The sequence below is a fragment of the Xyrauchen texanus genome, chromosome 35, assembly GCF_025860055.1.
Source record: "Xyrauchen texanus isolate HMW12.3.18 chromosome 35, RBS_HiC_50CHRs, whole genome shotgun sequence".
NCBI classification, from domain to species: Eukaryota; Metazoa; Chordata; class Actinopteri; order Cypriniformes; family Catostomidae; genus Xyrauchen; species Xyrauchen texanus.
This window is the reverse complement of record NC_068310.1, coordinates 17887846-17901816: the sequence shown is the minus strand read 5'-3', so window position 1 is coordinate 17901816 and position 13971 is coordinate 17887846. Positions and strand designations below refer to the sequence as shown.

The 13971-nt window shown below is 40.9% G+C and overlaps 1 protein-coding gene across 2 annotated transcripts in view; it reads left to right on the top strand.

Annotated features, from left to right (window-relative positions):
• LOC127628741 (brefeldin A-inhibited guanine nucleotide-exchange protein 2-like) overlaps positions 1-13971 on the top strand; it is a 46826-nt gene that overhangs the window by 9061 nt on the left and 23794 nt on the right. The window contains exons 3-19 of one of the 2 annotated variants that reach the window (XM_052105598.1): positions 2218-2341; positions 3186-3332; positions 5683-5862; positions 7032-7332; positions 7713-7874; positions 7964-8082; positions 8257-8390; positions 9144-9378; positions 9583-9682; positions 9770-9909; positions 10328-10436; positions 10609-10798; positions 11970-12081; positions 12214-12419; positions 12506-12590; positions 12930-13101; positions 13767-13918. In XM_052105598.1, coding sequence (XP_051961558.1) covers positions 2218-2341; positions 3186-3332; positions 5683-5862; positions 7032-7332; positions 7713-7874; positions 7964-8082; positions 8257-8390; positions 9144-9378; positions 9583-9682; positions 9770-9909; positions 10328-10436; positions 10609-10798; positions 11970-12081; positions 12214-12419; positions 12506-12590; positions 12930-13101; positions 13767-13918 — 2668 coding nt within the window. Of the gene's footprint in view, positions 1-2217; positions 2342-3185; positions 3333-5682; positions 5863-7031; positions 7333-7712; positions 7875-7951; positions 8083-8256; positions 8391-9143; positions 9379-9582; positions 9683-9769; positions 9910-10327; positions 10437-10608; positions 10799-11969; positions 12082-12213; positions 12420-12505; positions 12591-12929; positions 13102-13766; positions 13919-13971 lie in introns of both variants that reach the window. The other variant, XM_052105597.1, reaches the window with a different exon arrangement.

Sequence of the window (13971 nt, the reverse complement as noted above, 5' to 3'; positions counted from 1 at the left end):
AGCACGGACGCGCTCGCCCAAGTCTGGCCGAGCCGCCCCTTGTATGCTTTTCCCTCGATCGCGATGCTACCTCAGGTCATCAGTCAGATCAGGGAGGTGAAATGTGCAGTGCTCCTGGTAGCCCCACTCTGGAAGAACCAGACGTGTTTTCCAGAACTGATGCAGATGATGCAATCTGCCCCATGGCCGATTCCGTTGAGGCTGGACCTCCTCAGGCAGGCCAACGGGATGATTCTTCATCCCCGCCCCGATCTGTGGGCCCTTCATGCATGGCCCCTCAACGGGTTCCAGAGAACCTCCCCAGTGGAGTGTTGAGAACCATCACTGAGGCGCGAGCGCCCTCTACGAGGCGCTTATATGCCCAAAAGTGGAAAGTGTTCAGTGACTGGTGTGATACCAAGAGCTTGAACCCCAAATCGTGCGAGATACCAAGTGTACTCGCCTTTTTGCAAGAGCTGCTGGAGGCGGGCCGCACACCCTACATGCTCAAAGTCTATGTGGCTGCCATAGCGGCGTCACACAATCCTGATAAAGGACGCTCATTAGGGAAAAACGACCTAATCATTTGTTTCCTAAGAGGCGCTAGGAGGATGAACCCTCCTCGCCCCCCCTCGGTACCGATCTGGGACCTGGCCACGGTCCTGGACGCACTCAAGAGTGCCCCGTTCGAACCTCTCCGAACCGTGCACCTTAAACAGCTCTCGCTCAAAACTGCGCTCTTGCTGGCACTCGCCTCAGTCAAGCGAGTGGGCAACCTGCACGCACTGTCATCAAGCGCTGCTTGCCTGGAATTTGGACCTAACGACTGCAGAGTTGTCCTTAGGCCAAAGCACGGGTATATTCCTAAAGTGCTCTCCACACCCTTCAGAGTACAGGTGATATCTCTGGCAGCGCTATCGTCTTCAGCAGACGAAAGCGACGCTAATTTACTCTGCCCGGTCAGGGCGCTCAGAGTATACTTGGAACGTTCTGCCCCGTTCAGACAGACGGAACAATTATTCGTATGCTTTGGCGGCCGCACTAAAGGTCTCGCAGTTTCAAAGCAAAGAATATCGGCTGGATAGTAGATGCTATAGGCTGGCTTATGAAGCCAAGGGCCTTCAATGCCCCTTAGGCGTCAGAGCTCACTCTACGAGGAGCATGGCCTCCTCGTGGGCGTGGTCGAGTGGGATACCCATTGAGGATATTTGTGCGGTGGCAGGCTGGGCCTCGCCTTCGACATTTATCAGGTTTTATAACCTACAGGTCCCCTCATTGCATTCCAACATTCTATCAGCCTGACTGTAGTATGGACTGGAGTACATATATGCTGAGCATTATCTCCTCCCTTATAAGGTCCGTCTCTGACTGACTTAGGGAGTTTTTTATGCATATCAGTAAAAAGAAAAATCAGTACATAAGATATGTGCGTGTGTTTTTACAATGAGCGCCCCACCATGGGCCACCTTGGGGCAAAGGCGCTCTGTATTATCTCATTATATAGCTCGCCGTTGGCCGGCTCGTTGAATAATCACTTTGCTTTAAGGCTCAGGCATCTGCCTCTGGCTTTATAGAGCGAAGTCAACATGCACGGCGTTTTGCATGGTGTTCCCATAGCGTAAGCTACTTACGCAATAGGAGAGACCTCTCGAGAGGGAACGACTCGGTTACTAACGTAACCTCGGTTCCCTACGTAACCTCGGTTCCCTGAGAGGAGGGAACGAGTATTGCGTAAGCTGCCGTGCTTGTGCTTGGTCAGTCGCTTCAGTCGATTGAACCTAAAGAACTCTCATGACGGGTCGCCTAATATATAGCCTTAGCCACGCCAATCTTGGCGGGCTCTGAGCGCGCGGGCCTGAAGCGCACTCATTGGTCGCGCATTCAGAGTCGCTCCGTCATTGGTTCTCTCTCTCTCTCTCTCGAGCTGCCTCGCTCATTGCTGTCTGCTGTGCAGCTGCAATGCGTTTTACATAAAGACTTCAATATTTCTCGAGAAACTGAGTTTTCCCATAGCGTAAGCTACTTACGCAATACTCGTTCCCTCCTCTCAGGGAACCGAGGTTACGTTAGTAACCGAGTCATTTTAATGTGTTTTTGAATAATTTAATAGATCTGGACAAAAATAAAGTGTCACACCATTGACCCATTTGTTAACTTAGGTTAACATAAAATAAAAGAGGAACCCTATATTTCAGTACTGCATAGTAATGTGTGCTGTGAATTCTGTGTGTGCACCAGAGATGGCACTGTTGTTCCACCCAGAGTCAATTACATTGAAGCTGACAAGTATGTCCTGCCATTCGAGCTGGCGTGTCAGTCAAAGTCCCCGCGGATTGTCAGCACCTCTCTCGACTGTTTGCAGGTATACTTGGTATTCACACATCTGCAGTGCCATACATCATACTGCTCTAATTTAACACTAACCATAACTCACAGGCCTGCTGCAGAATGTCTGTTGAAAAGATTTTGAAAGGTTTTTAGTTTATATAGTTCTTTAACCCTAAAACGTTTTTATCCTGGAGAATACAAACAAATAAGGGGCTTGGGAGATTAGCAATGAGTGAGCCAGTTAGATTATTGTATTAGAATATTGAAAAGGGGGTCCCGACTAATACTTAGGTTATGTGACTTTGCAGATAAAGTCTAGGTACAATCTTGATCTAAAAGTAACATGGCAGCATTTTTTGAGAGAGCAGTTGACTGAGATGGTTTCTACAATTTTTTAAATTATATTTTAAATGTATAATATTTTAGAGAAAACATGTATTATGTGGGCCCTAATGTGTTGGTAAATAGCAGTGAATTAATTTTCAGAGGTACCTTTAGATTCTTGCCCTCTTTAGAGCTATGATGAAGGGTGTCATTTTTTTAATGTTAAAATACTTTCTCTACCTTCATCTATTTGTAATTCATTGGTAGGTTAATTTCCCAGAAATAAAAAAGGATAAACACTGTGACTGTGCTGTTATCAAAACATTGCTCCGCTTGAGTATCCCAACATTGCAAAATTGGCTCAACCAATGACATGAGTTTGGGTTGGGGACTATCTGTCTATCCAGACCAATGGCAGATGGGAGAGTATTTGGGAAGCCTGTTTAAAGCAATCATTATTTTTGGAATTTCGGTTCAGTAGCTCATAGTTTTTGTACTTTGAAAAATGACAAGATCACATAGTGTCTCACCTACTTTCTCTCACATCACCACAGAAACTCATTGCATATGGTCACATCACGGGGAACGCCCCTGACAGTGGAGCTCCAGGAAAACGGCTGATTGACCGGCTGGTGGAGACCATCTGCAACTGCTTTCAGGGACCGCAGACTGATGAGGGGGTACAGCTACAAATCATTAAGGTAAGAAAATTCTCCATCATGGCACCTTGTTTTTTACAGACAGCAACCCTTTAGTTTTATTTTAAAGGTAGTTAGTAGTAGTTGTTAGCTGCTTTTTCAGTGGCCGATACAGATACCTAGAGAAGTAGGTAGCCAATATAATGCCGATATACTGTGGTCCCAAATTTTTTAGACTTACAGTTACACTTACAATTTTTGAATGTCATTGATTTGTATTCAAAATTTCAAACTGAGTGGCATCTGCATACAAATGATGCTACATCTTATACCAGAGGTTTACCTTTCTGGTTCATTTTATTGTATTTTTATTCCAATTACGTTTCACCAGGTCATTTTAGTGCATGTATTTTGTTAACATAAATACAAATTGGTTTGATACTTTATGTAATGAAACTAAATGGAGGCCAACTCCCAAAATAATTTTATTTTCATGATGTACTCTTTTTAATGTAATCTCTAGTTTCGAAGACAATGATAGGACACAGGATTGCTTAGTTTAGTCTCTGGGTTTAGTCTCTGCAGTTCAGCTCATGGTAAAATAACAGTGGCTTTTGTATTCAGCATCAGCGTCAACCAACCCAAGTCACCCTAGACACTGTAGGGTGCATTTAATTTACAGAAGTTAAATATTAGTTAATTAAATGTTCAGTGGCATCTCAGGCTCATTATTTCTGTTCGTGGCACAAACAATCACTTGCCTAACCCTCCTTGCCTAATCTCAACACAAAACACCATTAAGAAGTACACATCCAAGTCAAAAGCTCAAGTGAGCAGAAAAGCAAATTAGAAGTATGCCAATCGTCGAAGGATGTGTATATTATCTTACTAACTCAGCAAGAACAGCATCACAAAACATATAAAAATGAAAGACTCTGAATGATGCAGTTATTGTTATTTAATACTAACCCATGCATCAACAACACCTCAAAGCAATGGCTTACAATTTATTAAAACAATGAGCTTTAACTTTAAGCCAACCGGCAACAAAATGACCTTGATTTATCAATTAAAGAGATTCAAAAAAAGTTCTCTCATCATTTACTCTCATGCCATCCCCAGATGTGTATGACTATCTTTCTTCAGCAGAACACAAATGAAGCTTTTTTTTTTTTTTAGATTATCTCAGCTCTGTATGTCCTCACAATGCAAGTGAATGGTGATCAGCATTTTAAAGCTGAAAAAAGAGCAGACAATCATAGTTAAAGTAATCCATACGATTCCAGTGGTTAAATTAATGTTTATTTAAATGATATGATCACATTGGGTGAGAAACAGATACATTTTTAAGTCCTTTAACGCTAATTGTTTATTTCTGGATGCTCTCCAATGTGTGTCCATGAGGGGAATCCATTCACGCTGCCTCTCATGTAATGTATGTTCTGCTGAATAAAAAAAAATAATTCACACCTGGGATGGTATAAGGGTGAGTAAATGATAAGAGATTTTTCATTTTTGGGTGAACTATCCCTTTAAGTTCATTATGCAGTTAAGCAACCAAAAGCGGTAACTTCAGAGGACCATGTCATTTTGACATACAAATTATCAAAGCTTTTGATTGGCTCAGGGGCAAAGGCACACATGCCCCTCAGGCTATCATTGAATGCTTTTTACACATGTGCATGATGTTCTCCTAATGTCCCTTCATTAACATGGAGGACGACGGGCTAGGCCCATGCAAAGCCAATGAGAATGATTAAATGGCAATTAAACACAATAGACCTTTTTATAAAAAATTATTAATAAGATAAAATTTATCTACAGTTGTCTTTTACATTTTAATTTATATTATCACTTAAAATAAATTTGATTATGCCATGCATTTTGCGCAACAGCGCCGCATCGGGTGGGGCACGGCCCCCATGTAGAGACGCCTCTGTGAATGCTAATGTTATTTGAGAACACTAATTAGATTTGCCACATAACTTGCATATTAAGGTTCAAAGGTTCTTTTGTTTTTTATTCAAGCCTAACTCTTATCAGATTTGACAATCATGCTGTGTGACAGATCTTCTGGTAGACTATAAATGGAGAGGATAAAGTAGTTTAAATAAAGAGTGTAGTAGTTTGCATAAGGGGTAGGGCACCTTCTTGAGTAAGCTGTTACTAATGTTCTCCAACATCATTAGTTTGCAGTACGATTTAGTTTAGCCACTAAGGTGTGTACGTAAGCTCACTTGATTGACTGAGAGGGCCACCCATCAAAGACCTCATTAGGGCCTTTTATCTTAATTGTTTGTCATCAGTGTCAGCAGTGTCCTTAGCTATAAACTTGTTGTCCCTGGATTCAAATTGTATTAATATATCCAATATAGCATATGTTGTGAGAGCATGATACAGTGTCATTTTGCAGGCTCTTCTGACAGCTGTGACATCGCCACACATAGAGATCCACGAGGGAACAATTCTCCTCACTGTACGCACCTGCTACAACATCTACCTGGCCAGCCGCAACCTGATCAACCAGACCACGGCCAAGGCCACTCTCACACAGATGCTTAATGTCATCTTCACCCGTATGGAGAACCAAGCGGTAAGTTCAAAGCCTATCCTACTGCTGCACTGAATGGGTTGTTATTCAGAATAAGCAGAAAACTATATAAAGGGTACTGTACAGTGGCAGTGGCAATTATCACAAAAATAAACCCAGGGTACCTACAGTCATAGAAAATATCAGTGAAATTAAAAAAGTTGACTTCTGAGCCTGGAAAAGTCATGGAAATTATTACGTTCATTAAACATCTAAATTTCTGTAGTAAATGGTAAATTTAAAATTGTCTAGTTATGCTCGGTTAAAAACTAAGAACATTCAAAGTGTGGAAATAAGGGAATAATGACCGGCTGACTGTACATTATCTTAATTATTACACAGCTGTCAAAGATAAAAAAAAAAAGTACATATATAGATGTGAAATATTTATTTTTGTTTTAATTATTTTATTATGTGAGTTACCACGGTTTCATACAAGAGAACTGAAATTAGCACAGCTATGTAGGAAATCAAATGTTTGACTTGCGGAAACTGCCGAATGGATGAGTTAGGGGGTGTTCACACCAAACAAGTTTTTGTGTCTTCTACTCTGTTTTTCCCATTGTTTTCCTATGTAAACACATGCTGGATGGATGCCTTTGATTGTTGCACTGTAACAGTGTCTCACGCAGGGCTGGCACATTTTTTAACAGTTCAAAAACATTGTTGTTGCTGTGTGTCCAGCTTGTTTTTAGTGCAGGTGTTCTGAACAATTTCTGTCTGCAAAAAGGATTTTATGTTACATTGTTTCACATTATTCCAAACCACTCTGCACCAAGCAAAGTTTGGACGCTTGATAAACTGTAAACCAATGTGTTTTTTTCCTTCTGCTCTGGTTTGCTAACGGTTCGCTGTGCCTTGTTAAAACTGTGTATGTTTACTCTTACAACTCCATTATGAATGTTGCTCTGGATGCTTGTATAAAGCATATAGCCTACTGCAACAATAATTGCTAGAAGAAGAAATTATAAATAAAGTGAGCAATTTCAGGTTCGGGTCTGATGGTACTGTTCTGGCCAGTAGGGTCGAACCACACGGTCTCTGGTATGGGTCAGGTTCAGGTTTCATTTTAGAGTTCTTGCAGACCTCTGCAATTGACCACAAATCAAGTGTTAATTAAAACTGATAATAAATTATGTTATGCTAAAGTTGTCTTAACTTCTGTCTTACAGGCTCTGGAAGCTCAGGAAGCGGAGAAAGACAGACAATGTCTGCAGCTGTGCAATCCCTCACCAGTATCCAGTAACCCTTCACCTGTGACCCAAAACCCTTCTCCAACCCCAGGTCGAGGTTCTGGATCGCCATGGCTCGGACGAGCCTGCTCAGAACAGAACGGTTCCCCATCCCCCTCTCTCAGTCCTCAAGGGGTTCCCTCCACTCCCTCCACCCCTCAATGCTTATCCTCAATCAACAGCCAGTCAGAGGAGGAGTGTGCCATGAATAAACAGGGCACAAAGGAAATTCCAGATCCAGGTATAAAAAAATTACATGTATATGAAATATGAGGCCACTGAACTGACTTCCTGTTACATTGTATGATGTTTTGATGCACATTTAGTAAAGTGTTCCTATATCTGTTTACAGTGTCAGAAAAGTATACAGTTTTCGTTTTGGCATGGCATTTATCCAACCTTTGTTTAATCATGTTAAAAATATTTACCAAAATATCTACCAGATATAATATAATGGGATGGATATATACCAAATATATTCCATTAAGCATTAACATTTCTCTTGTATGTTTCTTTTGTACCAGGTACATTCTATTTCTTACAGTAGAAGGAAAAGACTTACAGAGCAAAGTCAATCAGTCACTGTTGTCTTCTGGGCTATGTTTTTGTCTTCTCTTAAAGACTCAGAGACTCAGGAGTTAGACCAACCAGCTGTCGAGCCATCAGTGTCAGGAGGTGTTCCGGAAGAGGAGGACCTTCAGCAGTCTGAAACCGAAGTAGCCAATGAGGTTCTGGATGAAACTGAGCCAGACAGTGGCCTGGGAGATAGCTCTGTGGAAGGAGGTGAGTTGCACTGGAACCTGCATATGAGATTATTTACTATGCCTTTGAATATGCTATGATATAGTAGTAACTCGTAGCTTGTTCAACAGGTTTAGATCAGCATTCAGACTCCGAAACCAAAGTGCCACCCCCTGTTGTCCGCCTAGACACACAGCAGATGAATGGGATGGTGGATGATCGTTGTTCTGAGTCCTCCACAGATATTCTGGTGCATGTTACCTTTAATTTTTTCATACTTTACCATTTTATTATGTTTGGCTGAGTGAATAAATATTTTCAGTCAGAGTTTTCATTTGTTAAATATGATACATATGATATGTAACACACAGTTGGACTAAAGGCTCATTATTGTGGTCTGGTCTGTTGTTCCTTGTATGAGCAGGATGCAGAAAGCATGCAGGGCGGTCAGACAGCTGCCCGCTTCTCCCACATCCTACAGAAAGATGCCTTCCTCGCATTCCGCTCCCTCTGCAAGCTCTCCATGAAGCCCCTGGCTGATGGACCACCAGACCCAAAGTAAGAACTGAAGAAGTAAAAGCATGCTGTCTGACTGACACACTGCTGCCTTGAAATGCTCACCCGCTCATTTGAGATACTCCTTTTAATCAGAAATGGACTATTAAATAAAAATTGGAAAAATGGATGCAATTTTAATTGTAATAAATATGCAGTCTGCATATGCTGCATACTGCAAAGGGAATGTTTAAAGCCACTCATATGCTGAAAACAACACATTTTGAGCATTTCATGCTGTGCATATTGTAGTAGATGACAGGAGAGTGCTAATTCACTGTTACACAAGCAGCGCTAGCAGATCGTAAATTAGTAGAATTAAATCACAGCATTTTGTGCTTCAGTAATCACATTGGGTCGTACAACAATCATCTTGTCAGGAAGTGTTAAACTACCGTCAAAAACACAGCACCAGAAACACCTAGTCAAAAACATTTGATTCAAAATAAAAGCTTGACACTTTAGGCTTATTTGTATACACTGTCATCTTATTGGACTGCTAATTACTTTTCCAAGCTCTAAGCAGACCAGTTAATTGTAACATCTTGTGTGATCATAAAAACTGAGACTAAATGTAATGTTTTTGGAAGAATTTTGTGTGTTCTTGCTTCACAATGGACACTCCCTTTAATGAGGCACAGGGTAGACGAAGTCTGTTATTTTATTTTTCTCTGTTCTTAAAAGAAGTGGTTATTAGGCACACATGTCCACAACATTCAATCCTGTTCTTTTTCTATTCCTTTTGTCTCTTATCAGGTCACATGAGTTGCGTTCTAAGGTGGTTTCTCTCCAGCTGTTGCTATCTGTGCTCCAAGGTGCTGGACCTGTGTTCAGAACCCATGAGATGTTCGTGAACGCTATCAAACAATACCTATGTGTGGCGCTCTCTAAAAATGGAGTCTCTTCTGTGCCTGAAGTATTCGAACTGTCTCTCGCTATTTTCTTGACCCTCCTCTCCTACTTCAAAGTTCACCTCAAGATGCAGATTGAGGTAAAGACACTTGTATAATGGACATTTAGAAAAATTTACATTATCAAATCATCACTAGTCATTCTTATAAAATGGCCAAACATTCCTTTGTGCTAATGAAATTTGACATGCACAGAAGTCTCTCAATCTATGATGTCACAACATTTTTTCCCTTCATTTATCTTTTGCTTTTCCTCTTTTGAAACTACACCTCATTCCTCTCAGGTGTTCTTCAGGGAGATCTTTCTTACCATCCTTGAGACGTCATCCAGCTCCTTTGAGCACAAGTGGATGGTTATCCAGACACTGACTCGCATCTGTGCAGGTCCGTGTCTCCAAATGTACACTTGTCTAAAGTTCACAGATTGAGTCTAAACCCAATGGTGAGTCAGTCCTGCTCCTTCTCTTGCAGATGCTCAGTGTGTGGTGGACATTTACGTAAACTATGACTGTGATCTCAATGCTGCCAACATTTTTGAGCGGCTTGTAAACGATCTGTCTAAAATCGCCCAGGGTAGGAGTGGACAGGAGCTCGGCATGACACCTTTACAGGTAGCTACCACTGGTTTCAAATAGCCACATACTGGCTACTGTGTCATTATACACTTTATAACCCAAGCGATGCTGATATACGTTGCAGTTCAATATATGGAACAAAAAAAACATGTTAAAACTGATGTGAGTAATTTCTTTTTAAATGTTACAATTATGTTTCATTTCCCTGCTTAAGTAGAGTCAACTATTGATAAGCCAGTTATATTTAGTAAAAAAAATATAATAAAGAAAAAACACTTACCCTATTAAAACATGCTGTCTATTTGTTTGTGGGACCTGTCTGGCCCCACACAATACTCACTGGCTGTGAGTTAGGGGCAGGAGTATCTGTTTGTACAACCAGTGGAAGACTGTGGGGTGTTTTCTGAAATAGTAATTAATTTGAGTTTTGACTGGTTAAAACATTTATTTGCAGGAGTTGAGTTTGAGAAAGAAAGGGCTGGATTGCCTTGTGTCCATTCTGAAGTGCATGGTAGAATGGAGCAAAGACCTGTACGTCAACCCAAACCTGCAGGCCAATCTCGGTAAGATGGCTGTGAGGAGTTTTGTTTTTATGTTTCAAGAATTTGAAATTATGACCCGGTATTGTCTTTTGCAATCAACTTTGGTAGCTATGTGGCATAAGTTTAGTTGTTTCCTTTGTGCTTGGTTTAGATTTCTCTGTGATTTAATAGACTGTCTTGTATTGTGTTGTAGGTCAGGAGCGTCCAGCAGAGGGCGACATTGCAGATGGGAGGCTCCCTGAGCATCTGTCCTCACGCAGAGACAGTGTGAGCTCTTTGGACTCCACCATGTCATCTGGTGTTCAGCAGAATCAGCCAGATCACCCTGAACAGTATGAGGTCATCAAGCATCAGAAAGAGATTATTGAGCATGGGATTGACCTGTGAGTGTTTTAATCATCTTTTTCTTTTTTTTATATTTACATTTCCATATGGCAGTCATGACAACTCTCTGAATGATTAAGCATGTTATGTTTGTATGACATATGGATTTTGGAAGACTAGATCTGCTACTGCAAAAACATGCACAGACATACTGTGTTAAGCATGTGGACATCCTGCTGCATACTCAAACCCAAAGTATACTTATGTTTTGATGAGAAAACGTAGTGCCTGCATAAATTCGAAAGCTAGCTTTTCTAAGTATGCTTAATTTGACTGTTCGTACATACACAGGTGGTTGGTGCATGCATGCTACAGCTGCTTTGAGATACTGGGCTATTTTTCTTCAGGAGTTTAGACCCATAAAGATGTCTTTATATTCATTCAGACTTGAGTTATACACATGCAGGTATATCCTGTCCTCACGCGCTCTTGACGTGAACATCCACCTTGCTGTTTCCACCTTCGCTCTTTGTCCGCAAAGGCTCAATTGTAAGTGTAGTCACCTTGTGGTCCTAGTAATAAGTGCAAATGATTCCAAGCACATTCGGCGCGTTGGTTAAAAGTTCAGTGCTTGAGAACTCTACTGAGTCACGCTCACTCATATCACATGTGAGTGAGCCAATTACCTAACAGATTACAGATTACTTCAAAGAACCTATCTGCTTGCCCAATGTAGAGTTTCATGCCTGAACTTCAGTCATTAATCATGACTCTTAAGGCCGGATTATACTTTTACATCAAACCTATGGCATACGCTCTGTTTTGTATTAATAGTTCAGCGTTGGTGTGCCTGCATATTTCTGTGAGTATGCCAAAATCCTAGTGTATTGAGAGAAAATATCTTCATTTCTGAAATAATTATACATTTAAGAAATAAACAAAAGTAATTTAGGATGCGGATTCAAAAGTGTTTATTGCACTATTGTAGCCTTAATATAAGTTAAAATCTTAATTATCGTTAAAATAAAAATACATAAATGTTTTAAAAAAAAGAATTGCGCACAGCTGATGCGACGCAAGGTCACATTGTTGGAGAGCTTTATGTCAAGGTACTACATGGGCTACGCTGTAACTGCCGTAGCTACGTGTAGCATATGGTGTAAGTTTGAGGCACAAGTATAAACTTGACAGACTTGTTTTTGTTACTATTTTCTTTTTTTTTTTTTTAAGGTTTAACAAGAAACCAAAACGGGGATTGCAATACCTGCAGGAGCAAGGCATGCTGGGAACCACACCAGAGGACATCGCTCAGTTGCTGCACCAGGAGGAGAGACTAGACACAGTAAGTTCCCTCACTTCCCACTCATGCTCGCATTCATACATGGATAATTTAGCAAACTGACACATTTTGTGTGACATTATCAGCTGCTCAGGCTGTTATGTAAGCCCTGTCTCTGATGTATCATGTGATCAGACTCAGGTCGGCGAGTTTCTCGGAGAGAATGTGAAGTTTAATAAGGAAGTGATGTACTGCTATGTGGATCAGCTGGACTTTTGTGGCAAAGACTTTGTATCAGCACTCCGTGCCTTCTTGGAAGGCTTCAGGTTACCGGGTGAAGCCCAGAAAATTGATAGGTTAATGGAGAAATTTGCTGCACGCTACCTGGAGTGCAATCAAGGGTGAGTTGTACAGTCTGAGGAAGAGTTTTATTTTTCAGCTCAACGTTTTTTTTTTTGTATATGCTGACCTGTCTGTTCATCTGTAGGCAAACCCTGTTTGCCAGTGCTGACACTGCTTATGTCCTGGCCTACTCTATCATCATGTTAACCACCGACCTGCACAGCCCACAGGTAAGACTCCCTTTCTTACTCGTACTAGTTAATTCACCCAAAAATAAAATTGTCAATGTTTTTTAAACCTCATTTTGTTCCAACCCATATTACTTTTTTTTTCTTCTTCTAGAATGTTAGCCTTTGTCTCCTTTCACCTTCATTGAATGGAATAAATATGCAATGAAAAAGAATGGTGACTAGGGCTTACAATCTGCCTTACTATCTCTTCCTAACAATTGCTTAGCAACTTCTAAAAATCACCCATTACACCTTAGCGAAGTGTTATTGACATTTGTAAGCACCACTTGCATTTTCTGCTAAAAATGGAAAGATTTACTTTTGTTTTCTCCTCTTCAGGTGAAGAACAAGATGACAAAGGAGCAGTACATAAAAATGAATCGGGGCATTAATGACAGTAAAGACCTGCCTGAGGATTATCTCTCCTCCATTTACGATGAGATTGCTGGCAAAAAGATTGCCTTGAAAGAGAGCAAAGAACACTCCATCACTCCCAAGTCCAGCAAACAGAGTAAGAGCATCTACATGAAATTCCAAGATCTGTCCTTGTGGAATTTGTTGTTAAAGGGTTACATCACCGAAAAATGAAAATTCTGTAATTTCTGTCACCCTCAGTCATTCCAGACCTGTATGACTTTGTTCCATGGAATGCAAAAGGAGTTGTTCATGATGCTCTTTCACATATGAAGAAATCATGTGGAAATGCGATGCCAAATGCCATTGTTTCTGGCTTATCACCTGACCAATTACGATTGTTCAGGTTTGAATATACGGAATGTGAATGAGATGTTAGAGCTACAGTGGAGGTGAAGATTTTCACCGAATAACACCTTAAATATCAGTCTGTTCTTCATGGAAAGCTATTGTATGCTTCGGAATACTTGGAATGAAAAACACCTTTACTAAAACATACCATAGAACACCTTAAACATACTTTTATGGTGTTTTGTCTTTGTTCAGAGTGTCGCAGTCCCTGGACAGTCCCATGCTTTCATTGTTGGAAAAAGTGCATTAGGGATAATACACTAAACATTCCCCTTTGCATTCCATGGAAGTAAAAATTACATATGGGTTTGCAATAAAATCAGAGGAATTAAATGACAGAATTTTAATTCAAATTTATTCAAAACTCAACCCTGTTGAAAGCTGATGTGTAGTGTTTGTGTTTACTGTAAGATGTAGCTAATGAGAAGCAGAGGAGGCTGCTGTATAACATGGAGATGGAACAGATGGCCAAGACAGCTAAAGCATTGATGGAGGCTGTAAGCCACGCTCAGGCCCCCTTCTTCAGTGCCACTCACCTGGAACATGTCCGTCCCATGTTCAAGGTAACAACATGTCTCTTTTGCTTTTCATGGACGGTTTGTTTCATAACCAAAAG